The sequence below is a fragment of the Sturnira hondurensis genome, unplaced genomic scaffold, assembly GCF_014824575.4.
Source record: "Sturnira hondurensis isolate 20B ecotype Veracruz unplaced genomic scaffold, ASM1482457v3 Scaffold0022215, whole genome shotgun sequence".
Classification (NCBI taxonomy): Eukaryota; Metazoa; Chordata; class Mammalia; order Chiroptera; family Phyllostomidae; genus Sturnira; species Sturnira hondurensis.
The window spans coordinates 11615637-11629971 of record NW_028094846.1 but is presented as its reverse complement, the minus strand read 5'-3'; the positions used below and the strand labels follow the sequence as shown (position 1 = coordinate 11629971).

Here is a 14335-nt window from a genome sequence, read left to right as displayed (position 1 = left end):
CTGGGTTGCAAACCGGTTCCTTGCAGGCTAACTACCAGCAGGGGATGCACAAAGGGCAACCATACATTGATGTTTCTCTTCCTCTCTCCTTCCCCTTTAAAAATAAATAAATAAATAAAATCTTTAAAAAAAAAGAAGCAGAGCCAGAATTCAATCCAAGTGGTCAGACTCCATAATCAAGCCACTATCATCATTATTATTATTAATTAAAAAAAGGGATTTGCGGAATCTTATAATAAAATATATGTGTATAGCAGAGGTTCTTAGAGGGGAAATAGATCACAATGATGAGACAGAATAGGGCAACAGGCTAAAACAGTGGTTAGGATGGTGGAGCAGAACACCACGTTCAAAGTTCCTCATTGGGCAAATGGAAACCCTAATCCAATGAGGGGCAAATGGGGAAAAATAATTACAAAGATGCCTTTTCAAACCTGGCATACAGTGCAAGCCATCTTGATAGCGCCAGTCCTTCCAAAGTCCCTAGAAACTTAATTACAGAGGGCAGCCCATCTGCAGTCTACGTGGTGAACCTCACGTCTCTGGCCAGTTCTGAGCCTCTGTATCAGCCAGACGGAGACGGCATGGAGGGCAGACAGTCTGAGCCAAGAGGCATCAGCAGGTTCTAACACAAGCTTCCCTGACCAGGCTAAACCTGTAATCAGGAAAATCGCAGCTGTCTGTCCCGGGCCTTTATCTCGGATGCTGGCTCAGCAACCCTGGAGGGTGTAATCCACCCCAGACAGCTCTGCTGAGGCTGGATTGTGCTTGCATTGCACAAACCTCAACTTAGAAACCAGGCTCAGGAGGAAAGATGCACCCATGGAAGAGATGGTGTGGACTGAGGGACAGAAAAGAGCCAGGAAAATCAGGATTGCGCATCCTTGAAGGCAGGCACTGAATATTCAGGAAGAAATTGCCCTAGAAGTTCTTAAACCTCAGTCGCTGTGGCACAAAATTGGATGCTCGCAGTTAGTTGCTGCAGTGACAAAGGATCTCCAGGCACCAGGGATGGGCCCACAAAATACCAGTCGGAGGCTCCTCCAGTAGACTTTCTTGTTACTAGCCAGGGTAAAAAGGGATGGACTATGGGAGGGCGGAAGGGTGGTCCTCAGAGGTATGAGTAGGTACAACTCACAGAAAGTCACTTAGATTGACTCGGCACTCTCGTGGGAACAGTGCTGTCCCAGAGGGTTACACTGTTGACCACAACGTGATGCTCAACTTTTTATAGAAATAAACGCAAACTGTCCTGAACTAATCACGAGCCACGCCACTGCGGCTTCCATCACAAGGCCTTCTGAGGAGCTAGAGAAAAAGAAGGGGAATTAGTGTTGTAACTAGGGCCAGAAGCCAGGGATGCCAGGAGTGGCTATGGGGAGGCAGGGAGGCAGGGGATGGAGGGGCCTGGCAGACTGGGTCTCTGACTGCATAGCCCGGTGCGTGGTGCGTGCAGTGCCATTTGGTGAAACAGCGGTTTTGCTTCTCTTCCTGCAAATCCCTGCTTAGGTGAGCAAGTTGGGTCAGTACGCATCCATAAGCCTCCCTCTCTGCTCACAGCAGGGAAAATGTACCAGGAATTGGAGAAAAGGCAGATGACGAAGCTTGATCTCCTTCACCTCATTTAAGATGACCTGAGTGACTGCTAGGCCTCGTCAGCCCTGAGCAGGTGTGGCCGGGCACCTGTGTCTGGGGGAGTGGGAGGGCGTGGGAGGTAGACCTGGGTGAGACACCTGATCAAAAACACGTGTCCAAGGGCCATGCTGGAAGCCAGTCCAAGGCTGGGAGGGGCAGTAGGCACAGGGCTAGCTAGTTTCAACAGAGCAGGTGACTTTCTGGTAATGGGGGAGGGGAAGGACACTCTAGGCAGAAAGAAAAGTGAAAACAAAGATGGAGGGAGGTTTTATAACACTTGAAATGCTGGATTATCTTGCATTTGAGTTGCAAGTCAAAGACTTTTAAGCTTTTCTTTGGACTTCTGCTAAATATTGAATGTTCCGCTTTCTGAAGCATGCATTTGATTTCTACTTAGAGTTTTATTCATTCATTCAGAGCAGGTATAACCCTTCTGGGAGACCCAGTACAAACATAAGGCACTCTGGCTGGTGACTGCTGAACCAGTGGAGCCTCGGAGACAGAGTACTAACTACAAAGTCTCATATTTTCCACTCCAACTATTAATACTCACTTCATTCAAACCTGTGTAGTGTGAATGGGCAACACTACCTACCATGTACAATTGGGTCATTTGTCTCCATCAGCTATGGGCCTGGAGAGACTTGATGTTCCCCAGGGCTGGGTTTTTCCTCGCCTTAAGAAGGTGCCACCTACTTTTCTACCTCATGACTGTCCTTGGCTCCAGGGGACTTCTCCAGGCATTCCACTTTGAGCTTAATGGGGTGGAGTTGGTGAATTCAAATTTATCTGGGGCTACAATGCTTATTTAAGGATTAAGCCTTGGGGACTTTTTTGTTATGCTGGTACCAACTTTTGGGATATCGCTGACCCTGAAACCAAAGGAGTAGGAGCAAGTTTTTATTTATTTATTATATTGATTATACCATTACAGTTGTTCTATTCCCCCCCTTCACTCCCCTCTACCCCGCACACCCCCTCCCGCACCATTCTCCCCCCCTTAGTTTATAACCACGTGTCTTGAGTTCTTTAGATTCTATATTTCCCCTACTATTCTTGCCCTCCCCCCTACCTATTTTCTACCTACTGTCTATGCTATTTTCTGTACCTTCTCCCCCCTTTTCCTCCTCCCTCTCCCCTGTTGCTAACCCTCCATGTGTTCTTCATTTCTATGGTTCCACTCCTGATCTAGCTGTCCTCTTGGTTTGCTTTTGTTTTAGGTATGGTTGTTAATAACTGTGAGTTTGCTGTCCTTTCACTGTTAATATTTTTCATCTTCTTTTTCTTAGATAAGTCCCTTTAACATTTCATATAGTAAGGGCTTGGTGATGATGAACTCCTTGAACTTGACCTTATCTGAGAAGCACTTTATCTGTCCTTCCATTCTAAATGAAAGCTTTGCTGGATAAAGCAATCTTGGCTGTAGGTCTTTGGATTTCATGACTTGGAATACTTCTTTCCAGCCCCTTCTTGCCTGTAAGGTCTCTTTTGAGAAATCCGCTGACAGTCTGATGGGAACTCCTTTGTAGGTGACTGTCCCCTTATCTCTTGCTGCTTCTAGGATTCTCTCCTTCATTTTAATCTTGGCTAATGTAATTATGATGTGTCTTGATGTGTTCCTTCTTGGGTCCAACTTCTTTGGGACTCTCTGAGCTTCCTGGATTTCCTGGAAGTCTGTTTCCTTTGCCAGACTGGGCAAGTTCTCCTTTATTATTTGTCCAAATAAGTTTTCCACTCGTGGCTGTTTCTTTTCCCCTTCTGGTATCCCTATAATTCGGATGTTGCACAGTTCAAAACACTGGTGGTCAGGATGTTCACAGAACTGGTTGATTATAGTCACAAATTAGAGGAACATATGAAGGCTAAACTAATTGAAATAAAGGGAAATGCACAGGAAACCAATAGCGATGGAAAGGAAACTGGGACTCAAGTCAATGGAATGGGCCAGGAGGAAGAATGAAACATCCAACCAGAAAAGACTGAAGAAACGAGAATTCAAAAAAATGAGGAGAGGCTTAGGAACCTCCAGGACACCTTTAAACGTTCTAACATCCGAATTATAGGAGCAAGTTTTTTTTTTAAGGATTTTATCTATTTATTTTTAGAGGGGAAGGGAAGGAGAGAGGGAGAGAGAAATGTCACTGTATGGTTGCTTCTCGTGGGTCCCCTGCTGGGAACTGGCCTGCAACCCAGGCATGTGCCCTGACTGGGAATCGAACCACGGTCATGTGGTTCGCAGGCCCGCGCTAAATCCACTGAGCTACACCAGCCAGGGCTATAGGAGCAAGTTTTTAAAATCCCACCCACCACTCTGACCAGGTAACTAGAAAGGACGTGTTTGCATTTGAGTTGGATCCTGCAAAGAGGCATTTAAGACGTTAGTAACTAGTGCCCTCTAAAGCTCTCTTGGAGGAAGTTGAATGGAAGAGTTCAGGTTTTTCTTTACAGATTACACAGTGACAGGATTTATACGACGGGAAGGTGGCATGTCACCCACAGGGACACGGGACTATGATCAGGAGAACGAGGTGAAGCCCTTCTGTTGTCTGTGGTGCCAGCTCCGCTCACCTGGGCTCAGATGTCGCCTACTGCCCCAACCCTGCGATGGCCTGCTCATTCAGCACATTCTTACTCACCTCTTTTTTTTTTTTTTTTGGAAGATTTTATTCATTTATCTTTAGAGAGGAAGGGAAGGAGAGAGGGAGAGAAATATCAATGTATGGTTGCCTCTTGTGCATTCACTCCTGGGAACTGGCCTGCAACCCAGGCATGTGGGAATGATTCCCTGACTGGGAATTGAACCACGATCCTCTGGTTCACAGGCTCGCACTCAATCCACTGAGCTACGCCGGCCAGGGCTCACCTTCCCTTTTTATCCCTTTATATGCCTGAGAGTTTCTCGTCATCTGAAGAAACCACCTTTAGCTATGACGTGTGTATTTAAAAGGTGAAACAACTTTTTTCACGTGGTTGCTAATTTAGAAAGCCCAAAGGAGTTAAAAATGGTCCTCAGTGGTCACTGATCAAGCTTTGAGATCACACTGGGTGGTAAGCTGCAGCTGGCAGGCCCACGGCCTGTGTTTGCAGTCTCATTGGGACACAGCCACGCGCTTTTTTGATCACAGGTTGTCCAAATCTGCTTCTCCTACAGTAGCAAGGTGTTGTAACAGATACTGTACCACCTGCAAAATCTCAAATAAATACGTGCCAACCTCTGGGCTATACCCAAACACCCCAATCTGAGAAGGGGCAAAGATAAAAATTTCACACATACCCACGGGACTGTGCTCAGGAGAAAAGGCAACCCAAAGAAAACAAGTAGTTTACCTTCATCAGACCTCTTAAAACACCTCGGGTCCCCCAGTACTCAAGCCACACCAAATATGAAGGGTTACAAATATTCAGATTTTATTATAAATAAAATACTGGTTCTTTTAAACATAAAAAATGCCAAGTGTTGCATTTTATTCACCATCCTGGAGAGCAAGACTGCAGAAATGAAGCCAAACAGCTTAAGCAAAGGCACATGTCCAAGGGCCACAGGTGGAATTTTGAAAAAGCACATTCCCGGAGAGCGGCTGTTGGTGCCCGTGACACCCAGCAGTCCGCAGCGGCCACCCTGTCAACTGTATTAGTGTCAAATACAGGTCACTGGAATCATACAATGAAACAATGGCTATATTGCAGAAGTGTAATCAAGGTATCATCTTATAAAGAACTTTCATTTAAAAATAAAATTCTGTTTAAAAATACACCACACAAACGGAGGAGAAAAGCTGAAAAAAAAAAAGAGAGAGAGAAAACCCCAAAAGCCAACAAATTCTAAAAATTTCACCATGGCCTAAGACTTAACTGGAGTGAACCTGACCCATAGGCTAGGTGGAAAACTACCCTAGCAGTCTCTTCAGTCCTTTCCCTGTGACCTTGACCAGTGTCTGGTAGGAAACGGCACTTGACAAGAGGAACTAGCTAGTAAACACTGATGTGACAACTTGGCAAGAGCAAGCCACGCCTTCTGGGCTCGTGGAAGAGACCTGAGAGAAGCAAGAGAAAGCTTGGGGTCTGGCAGGNAAAACCCCAAAAGCCAACAAATTCTAAAAATTTCACCATGGCCTAAGACTTAACTGGAGTGAACCTGACCCATAGGCTAGGTGGAAAACTACCCTAGCAGTCTCTTCAGTCCTTTCCCTGTGACCTTGACCAGTGTCTGGTAGGAAACGGCACTTGATAAGAGGAACTAGCTAGTAAACACTGATGTGACAACTTGGCAAGAGCAAGCCACGCCTCCTGGGCTCGTGGAAGAGACCTGAGAGAAGCAAGAGAAAGCTTGGGGTCTGACAGGTGAAGGCATATGAAGTCTGCTCTGGGGCGCAAGGGCAGATGGGAAGGGGCAGAACTGAGCTGCACGGCTCTCCCTCTCTACCTGTAGCACTATCCCTGATGACACACGCTCCAGGTAATCATGCGGTCTCTCACAAAACCGACCCATCTGGCCCAAACCACTGCAGAAAGGGTCTTGTTAGCGCATGCCTGGCTGGGAGATACCCTTCTGCACAATGTCCTCACCCCACCACACTCCAGCAGCCCGGCACTCCTGCTCTGGATGGAGCGGGCATGAAGCACAGCGTCGTGCCGTCGTTAGGGTCACCGGGACCGCAGTGGAATGGGGGTCTAGGTCTTTTGGGACCCGGGCTGTGTGTGGAGGAACGCAGGCTGATGTTAATGCTGCAGAACGGGCCGCTGCAAACACAAGGTGAAGGGCACAGCAGCGGGGAACAGGCGCAATCCAAAGAACCGCAGACGGAAGGGGAGGAGGTAACCAGACACATCGTGCTGGGGAAGAGGAAGAGTGAAGTGAACAGACAGTGCCATTCTAGAAAGAGGAGCACGTATATTTACATAAATTCCTTACTCTATAGTCATGATAAACAAACAAAAAAAAAACATTCACACAAAAATATAAATTTGAAATAATTAATAGCACCAGTGTGTCAGATAATAGTTTCTTTCCCCCGCTACGCAAAGTACAAAGTTGCATAGTGTTAAAGGCTATATATGAATCTCAAAGGCAGGGTGGAAGGAGGAAGGGGTCGTGTGGCAGGGAACTATCACACTGTGATCGTAACAGAAACCACAGAGCTGGGATCCAAAGTTGAGAAGCCCACTAGGAAACTCCGCGTCGGGGTCTTCCCTTGACACGTCAGAGGGAAGGGTCAGGGTGGGTTTGAACCACCAAGTGCAGGAACTAGATGGTGGTGCTGGCAGCTGCGGGAGCTACTGAGTGCAAGTCGTCTGCCACCTGGATTTGGCAAACCCTGTGTTTGGGGGGATTCTAGAAGGTGGGGATATCGGAAGAAAACTGAGGCTAAGGGTCAAAAGTGTCATCTCCTCCCAAAAGCAGGAACATGGACGCATGGGATCCCAACGACAGAAGTTGCGCCTAAGTTTCATCCCTTTGCCGGAAAAGACTAGGGCTTGTTTTCCTTTTGTTCTGTTTGTCAAGATCTTAGGGACCATCTCCTGTTCTCTGCCAGATAACAAGATGAGTTCCCATCCTAAGCTACTAACAAAGCTCTAAGGACTAGATTTCGAGAGGAAAACTTTAGTGGTTATCATATCCCTATTTCTTTTGCATAAATTCCACTGATGGAAATACCAAAAGATGTCTGTTGGTGAGGACCAGCTGCCCATCCAGATTTAAATTATCAGCTGCCCACAGACCTGAAAGAAGTGGGTCTCTCTAGTCAATTCTTGCCATAGGAGACTGTCATAAATAACTGCATCCTTACCCACGGATGGTACAGTGGCCTATACTCAAAGTAGCTACAACCGGTGATGGCTCTCGACATTCTAAAGGACCAATACTTTTGGCACAGGATGTTTTAGTTACTTTTGCTTAAGAGGAGGCGGGGTGGGAGATGGAGATGCCTTTTCTTTATCTACGGACTCGATGTGCTGGCCACCTCGATGCCACCATGAGCAGCCAAACTTTTCCTTCATAGAAACACGAGTGCTGAGACGGAGGGGGTCCTGTGGGTGTCGGTGAGCAAGGGAGGGCTACCTGGTCAGCCCCGGCAGACGCCGGTTCCCACGAAGTGCTTACGCCGCCGAACAACAACGCAGGAAGCCATGCCCTTACGGGACTTGGAAGGGGAAGTGTGGGTAAGGGAGCACCGTTAAGTGGAAGAGAGACTTTATTAGATAAAACCCTTTGTTCCCGATTCACGATGTTTTTAATTTGCTTCTCTTTAAACTTTGTGACTTTTCCTGGTTCAGAAGGACAGTGGTGGAGAGCAGCAGAGAAGCGGGGGTCTGAAAATGTAATCTCTGTGTTAAGGCACCGTATGGCCTCCCGAGGGCTCCCCGGCGGGGAGCGCTGCCTTCTAGCCCTGAAGGAAGACACTCCTAAGGCTTCTCGATGGACGGGGTGTTGAAGCAGCCGGACGGCAAGGTCTTCCTGATGTCCTCCAGGTTGCGGATGTCCTTCAAGATCTCCTCGATGTCTCTGTTGTAGTCCATGATGGCAGCTTCCTGCTTCCTGGCCTCGTTCTCCAGGTCAGACACTTTCCTGTCCAGATCGCTGACTTTCATTTCGTCTTTGGCTTTGTTCAGGGTGCCTTCGATCTCATTGAGCTTGTTCAAGTCCACTGTGTCCAGCTGCCCTGTAGAGTCAGAGAGGACACCGAAGAGAACAGGCGCGATCAGCGAGAATCGTAACTTTGCCCCCCGGGCACCCCCCCCTTTGTATAAAGCCCACAGCGGCCATTATGAGGAGGCAGCCTGCAGACGTGGATTGTTCTCACTGACTGAGGGTGTGTGCAATGCCAACCAAGCACCCACGCTGGCCCAGGCCGGCAGGAACAGCACGGACATGGAATGACTAGTGGGCTGGCCGTGCTCTTCTGAGAAATGGCTTTTGTGAAATGTTTTCTAAACACATGGCTACCGTGTTCTAGACCTTAAACCTCATTTGTGGTTTTGAAGGTCATCTGGTGACATACAATGCCTTTTCCATGTTCATAGACGTAATCTGTGTGTCATGTTAGAGCCATCTAACGTATACAAAAGCTTGTGTGCTAGAACCCGAAGCCCGCAGTGTGCAGACGCTGGGGAAGCTGGGCTGGTTCTGGGAGTCAGGTCCTGTTCCCACGAGGTGGACCCTATCAGGGGCCTTCCTATGGAAAATGGCCAGGGTTAAAATGCTGAAGTCATTTTGGCAACGGTTCATTTTAAAGTGAGCGAGAAAGCCCTGGCTGGCGTGGCTCAGTGGACCGAGCACCAGCCTGCGAACCAAAGGGTCGCTGCTTGGATTCCCAGTCAGTGCACATGCCTGGGTTGTGGGCCATTGGTTGGGTGCATGTGAGAGGCAACCACACTGATGTTTCCCTTCCACTCTCTAAAAATAAATAAATAAAATCTTTAAAAAAGGAAAAGGAAACCATAAAATGAGCGACAAAAGAGGCTCTTTTGAAAGAAACTGCTTCGGCAACAAACGAAAGCAAACGGCTGCAAGGAAATCAGCACCTGACACACCCCACACTTGACAGTTTCTCACACGGCCTTGACCCTTGGACGCTCAGCAGTCCGCCCAAGTTCACACAGCTTACACACCACAAAGCAAAGGTCCCAGCCCAAGTCTGACGAACTTTCAATCCAGCTCCTTCGGCCACGAAAAGCGACCTCTTTTAGCTTGCTGTCTGATTTAAAACCCATCTGCTAGCACCTAATTCATTATTCTTGAAATGTGTGACAGATCTCCCAAAAGAAACACTGACCAAACTTTAAAGGCTGGGAAATTAATGGGTGCTGCCCAGCCTCAAGGGTGGACTGACTGGAGTAGTCCCGCTTTATAACGAAGGCTGGTGGCAAAATACTTCTGTCTTGTAGTGACGTCTGCTCCCTATCAAATTGGATTAAAAGACGGTTTCCTGGAAAAAGCAAGCCTTTTCTTTCTCTGGGCATATCAGTATCGATCAAGTCATCAGATCATCCTCGGACTGGCAAATGAGAATTCCAGGCAGTGGAGTCATGACCCGTTGAAAGTGTTCTTTTACCCCATCGCTGAAACCCTTTAAAGACACTCTGTCAGCAGGCTGCGGTAAGAATAATCACTGTTCAGTGGCATCAGAAGCCTCGACCAGAGGTGGGTCACCCTTACTGGCAGCCCATCTCCAAAATTTTGTGCGTCCCCGGACCACAGCCAGACTGCAATACTGAGGTCAGATTCCACGGAAGGACCATGTAAGTCCTTCTTGAATTAATACAGCCTAACGTCGATTCAATTCACACATACTCACCTTATATATAAAATCTACTTGGAGTCAACTAGATCAGGTCCCAAGAGCAGTACCCAGAACCGGAGGAGGCCTAAAAGGACTCCACGGCTACTCACCCAGCTGCTCCAAGAGGTCATTAACGAGGTTGAGGAGGCTGGTAACGGAGTTCTTGGCCTTCCTGGCATTGATCTCGGCTTCCTGGGCAGCCTGAGAGGCCTGTATGGGGGAAACCACAGATGATGCACGTGGTCCTGATGGTCTGTTTCCATCTTCTTGAGACAGTCTTTTCCCAGGGAGCCAACGGACTGCAGACGCTTTCCCCTTTCCTAACTCATAGAGCCACAGTCTCTCAGTTAGGGGTTCTTTTTGGCGGAGGGGGGTGGGGGGGGGNCCATCTGCTAGCACCTAATTCATTATTCTTGAAATGTGTGACAGATCTCCCAAAAGAAACACTGACCAAACTTTAAAGGCTGGGAAATTAATGGGTGCTGCCCAGCCTCAAGGGTGGACTGACTGGAGTAGTCCCGCTTTATAACGAAGGCTGGTGGCAAAATACTTCTGTCTTGTAGTGACGTCTGCTCCCTATCAAATTGGATTAAAAGACGGTTTCCTGGAAAAAGCAAGCCTTTTCTTTCTCTGGGCATATCAGTATCGATCAAGTCATCAGATCATCCTCGGACTGGCAAATGAGAATTCCAGGCAGTGGAGTCATGACCCGTTGAAAGTGTTCTTTTACCCCATCGCTGAAACCCTTTAAAGACACTCTGTCAGCAGGCTGCGGTAAGAATAATCACTGTTCAGTGGCATCAGAAGCCTCGACCAGAGGTGGGTCACCCTTACTGGCAGCCCATCTCCAAAATTTTGTGCGTCCCCGGACCACAGCCAGACTGCAATACTGAGGTCAGATTCCACGGAAGGACCATGTAAGTCCTTCTTGAATTAATACAGCCTAACGTCGATTCAATTCACACATACTCACCTTATATATAAAATCTATTTGGAGTCAACTAGATCAGGTCCCAAGAGCAGTACCCAGAACCGGAGGAGGCCTAAAAGGACTCCATGGCTACTCACCCAGCTGCTCCAAGAGGTCATTAACGAGGTTGAGGAGGCTGGTAACGGAGTTCTTGGCCTTCCTGGCATTGATCTCGGCTTCCTGGGCAGCCTGAGAGGCCTGTATGGGGGAAACCACAGATGATGCACGTGGTCCTGATGGTCTGTTTCCATCTTCTTGAGACAGTCTTTTCCCAGGGAGCCAACGGACTGCAGACGCTTTCCCCTTTCCTAACTCATAGAGCCACAGTCTCTCAGTTAGGGGTTCTTTTTGGCGGAGGGGGGTTGGGGGGGCAGGTCCTATCTTTATGTTGAGGATGTTGTTACTTTTAATTCATATAACACTCATGAATAGGCACTTGTTATGTATACGTTAGCCGTGTTTGTATTTCAAAGATCAAAATTATGTCCTTTTATCTCATTCTCACTCAAGAATACATGGAGGTTATTGACAATAAAACCCATCAACCACAAACAGGTTATTTTTAAAGAATGAGATAAGAACTATGTGTTAGACCCCATAGACGTCCTTCAGAAGACTCTTTGGGACCTGATTATTGAGCGTGTCCTATTCTGAGCCCCAGTCAGGTGGCTCAGCTGGTTGGAACATCATCCTCAACACCGAAAGGTTGCAGGTTCGAGCCCCAGGTGGGGCGTGTACGGGAGGCAACTGGTGGACGTTTCACACATCCATGTCTCTCTCTCTCTTCTTTCCCCTTCCTCTCTCTCTAAAGTCAATAAACATATAGTTGGGTGAGGATTAATAATAATAATAATAATAATAAAGGGAAATGTCCTATTCTCAGAGAACTTTTATAATCATGTGACACTCCACTACAACCGTGTCCCTGGCCTGTGTGTGCAGGTGTGCACACAGACACACACACTGGAGCAAAACACTTGACGTTTTAAGAACAGACCCAAGGTAAATATATTTGGGAAAATTCCACGAAACCCGAATAAATACACTTGTGAGCGAGTCACAGGCGACGGCCAGGGCAGAGGAAGTCAGAACGCAGATGCTCTCACAAACCANAATAATAATAAAGGGAAATGTCCTATTCTCAGAGAACTTTTATAATCATGTGACACTCCACTACAACCGTGTCCCTGGCCTGTGTGTGCAGGTGTGCACACAGACACACACACTGGAGCAAAACACTTGACGTTTTAAGAACAGACCCAAGGTAAATATATTTGGGAAAATTCCACGAAACCCGAATAAATACACTTGTGAGCGAGTCACAGGCGATGGCCAGGGAAGAGGAAGTCAGAACGCAGATGCTCTCACAAACAAACCCAGCCGGGACCCAAACGGGCGGCTTCGAGCTCCCTGCCGCGTAACTGTTTTTCCTAGTTTGGGGGTCAAGGCAAGGCAATACTTTGGGATAGGAACGGTGTCAGAATTTTAAACAGAAAGAGAAAGCAAGGGGGTGAAGGCCTTCCCAAGTCAATGCTTAACCTCTGTTCGGGTCACAGCCAGGCACTCCTACGGGGCCTCTCTGGCTTTTCTGGGCACGCAAGGACCCCGCCAGGACGTGCCGAGCACAGTACGGCCACGCTGGCCCTGCCGCCCCTCGCCCAGCAACAACCCCGAGCCCGCGGTCTTTTGCTAAAAAAGCCAAACAAACCCTGTGACAGGCTCAAACACTGGTCCAGTGCGGGCCGTTCAGGACTGATGAACACACAGGGGATAGACTGTGTGACGATGCTTTGTGCCCTTTAGAGGTTATTCACCAAAAGGAACAAAAACTGGGCCTTCTTTCTACCCTTTGAATTGAGTCTGCACCTTTTTTTGAAGCTTATGAAGAACACAGCTTTCGTCTTTCAACAGGCTCTAAAACAAATGTTTCTACTACCAGACTGCAGATGAAATCCACAGACCATCAGCAAATATGAGAAATACGCATTTTTACTATGTGGGAATTTCCACTGGAGCCACACCTTGGTACGGAAATGAGGACAATCCAGGGGAAAAAAGCATAATAAAATGGGGTGTTTGCACAGGGATGCTTCCTGTTACCACGTCCTAAAAGTCTTCTTTACCTATAATAACTGGCTAGTATTTCTCCTTCCCATCCCAAGGTGAAAATGACCCGCAGCAAAAGGCCTGTCGTTTAGCATGTGCCCTATCCAGGGATCGATCCAGCAACATTTTGCTTTGTGGGACAACGCCCAAACAACTGCGCCACTCTGGTCAGGGCAAATTCTGTCGGCTTCAAAAATGTCTTCTTACACAAGAAACTGATCTCTGGCTCTAGGGAGCAAGTTAGCTGGGAGAACAAGAGCAGGAAGGAAATTAACTTTTCATTGCATCCTTCTTAGTTCCTTTCTGATCTTCTACTCTCTGTGAATCACCCATTCAAAATAATAAATGCCTACTCTTAAATATCCCCAAACCTCAGATGTGCAGAACAATGTTTCGATTTTAACGGAGAGCAGCTTCGGGACAGGACCAAGAACCTGGCAGGAGGTCCAAATTCTTTGTCTTCTATGTAACTTACTAACCCAGTCCTTGACAATAAAAACACAATGAAAAACACCAGTCCCCAGGAAAGAGACTCCTCCTGCATGAAACACCCCCCACGGCCTGCCCGTGGGCAAGTGCGTCGCCGCGCTTACCATCCCCGCCATCATCATATCCTGGTCAGCCTCGTCTTGTTTCCGCTTCAGCTCCTCTTCTGCCTCCTGGAGCTGCTTCAGCATATTGTTCACCTCGTTGTCCAGGTCGGTGACGTCTGCAAAAGCCCTCTCCGCTTCCGCCTTGGTGCTGGTGGCATTCTGGGCACAACATAAGGAACGGTTTAAAAGGTTTTCCCTTTCCTTAATCCGCCCGGCGGCTCAAGAGAACAGGGCAGTAATCTACACTGTATGTTGATGTATGTTATAATTTATTTCCGTCTCTGCTTAACCCTGAAAAGTTCATGTTCTGTGACTTCCGTTTCTAGCTGGGGTCACACAGCTGGCAAATGCTCAACATTCAAAAGAGGGACATTTTCCACCATATCATACGAGTCAGACTTGCTTGGATGAATTTTAAATTTAAAGCTGGTCTTGTTCTACTTGGCAGTATGTACCACAGACCATAATTCTGAAATACGAGTACTTTATACAGTACAATCAGAAATGGACCATTTCAAAGAAACTTAAAGAAAAAAGTGTGATTCTCAAGTATGTAATTTTAAAATCAGCACCAATCTCTCCTTTCAGTAAAATAAACAGACTGGCCTGCAAGTAGGGAAAAAGCCAAGTATTCTTTACAGTGGGTAAAGGAATCCCCAAAATTCTCAATAGGCGGGGCTGAGACCCAGTACCATGCTTGAATGAGCAGCCTGAAAGTTGTACTGACTCGATACTTTATACAAGATTGA

At 47.4% G+C, this 14335-nt stretch overlaps 1 protein-coding gene across 1 annotated transcript in view; it reads right to left on the bottom strand.

The window, feature by feature from the left end:
• Positions 1-5019: 5019 nt before the first annotated feature.
• The window catches only part of LAMC1 (laminin subunit gamma 1), a 111891-nt gene continuing 102575 nt past the window's right edge, over positions 5020-14335 (bottom strand). Inside the window, exons 26-29 of the mRNA XM_037035347.1 lie at positions 13587-13745; positions 10986-11085; positions 5761-8297; positions 5020-5487 (exon numbers count right to left, since the gene is read on the bottom strand). Of these exons, the coding sequence (XP_036891242.1) occupies positions 8041-8297; positions 10986-11085; positions 13587-13745 (516 nt within the window). The 3' untranslated portion in view covers positions 5020-5487; positions 5761-8040. The remainder of the gene's footprint in view (positions 5488-5760; positions 8298-10985; positions 11086-13586; positions 13746-14335) is intronic.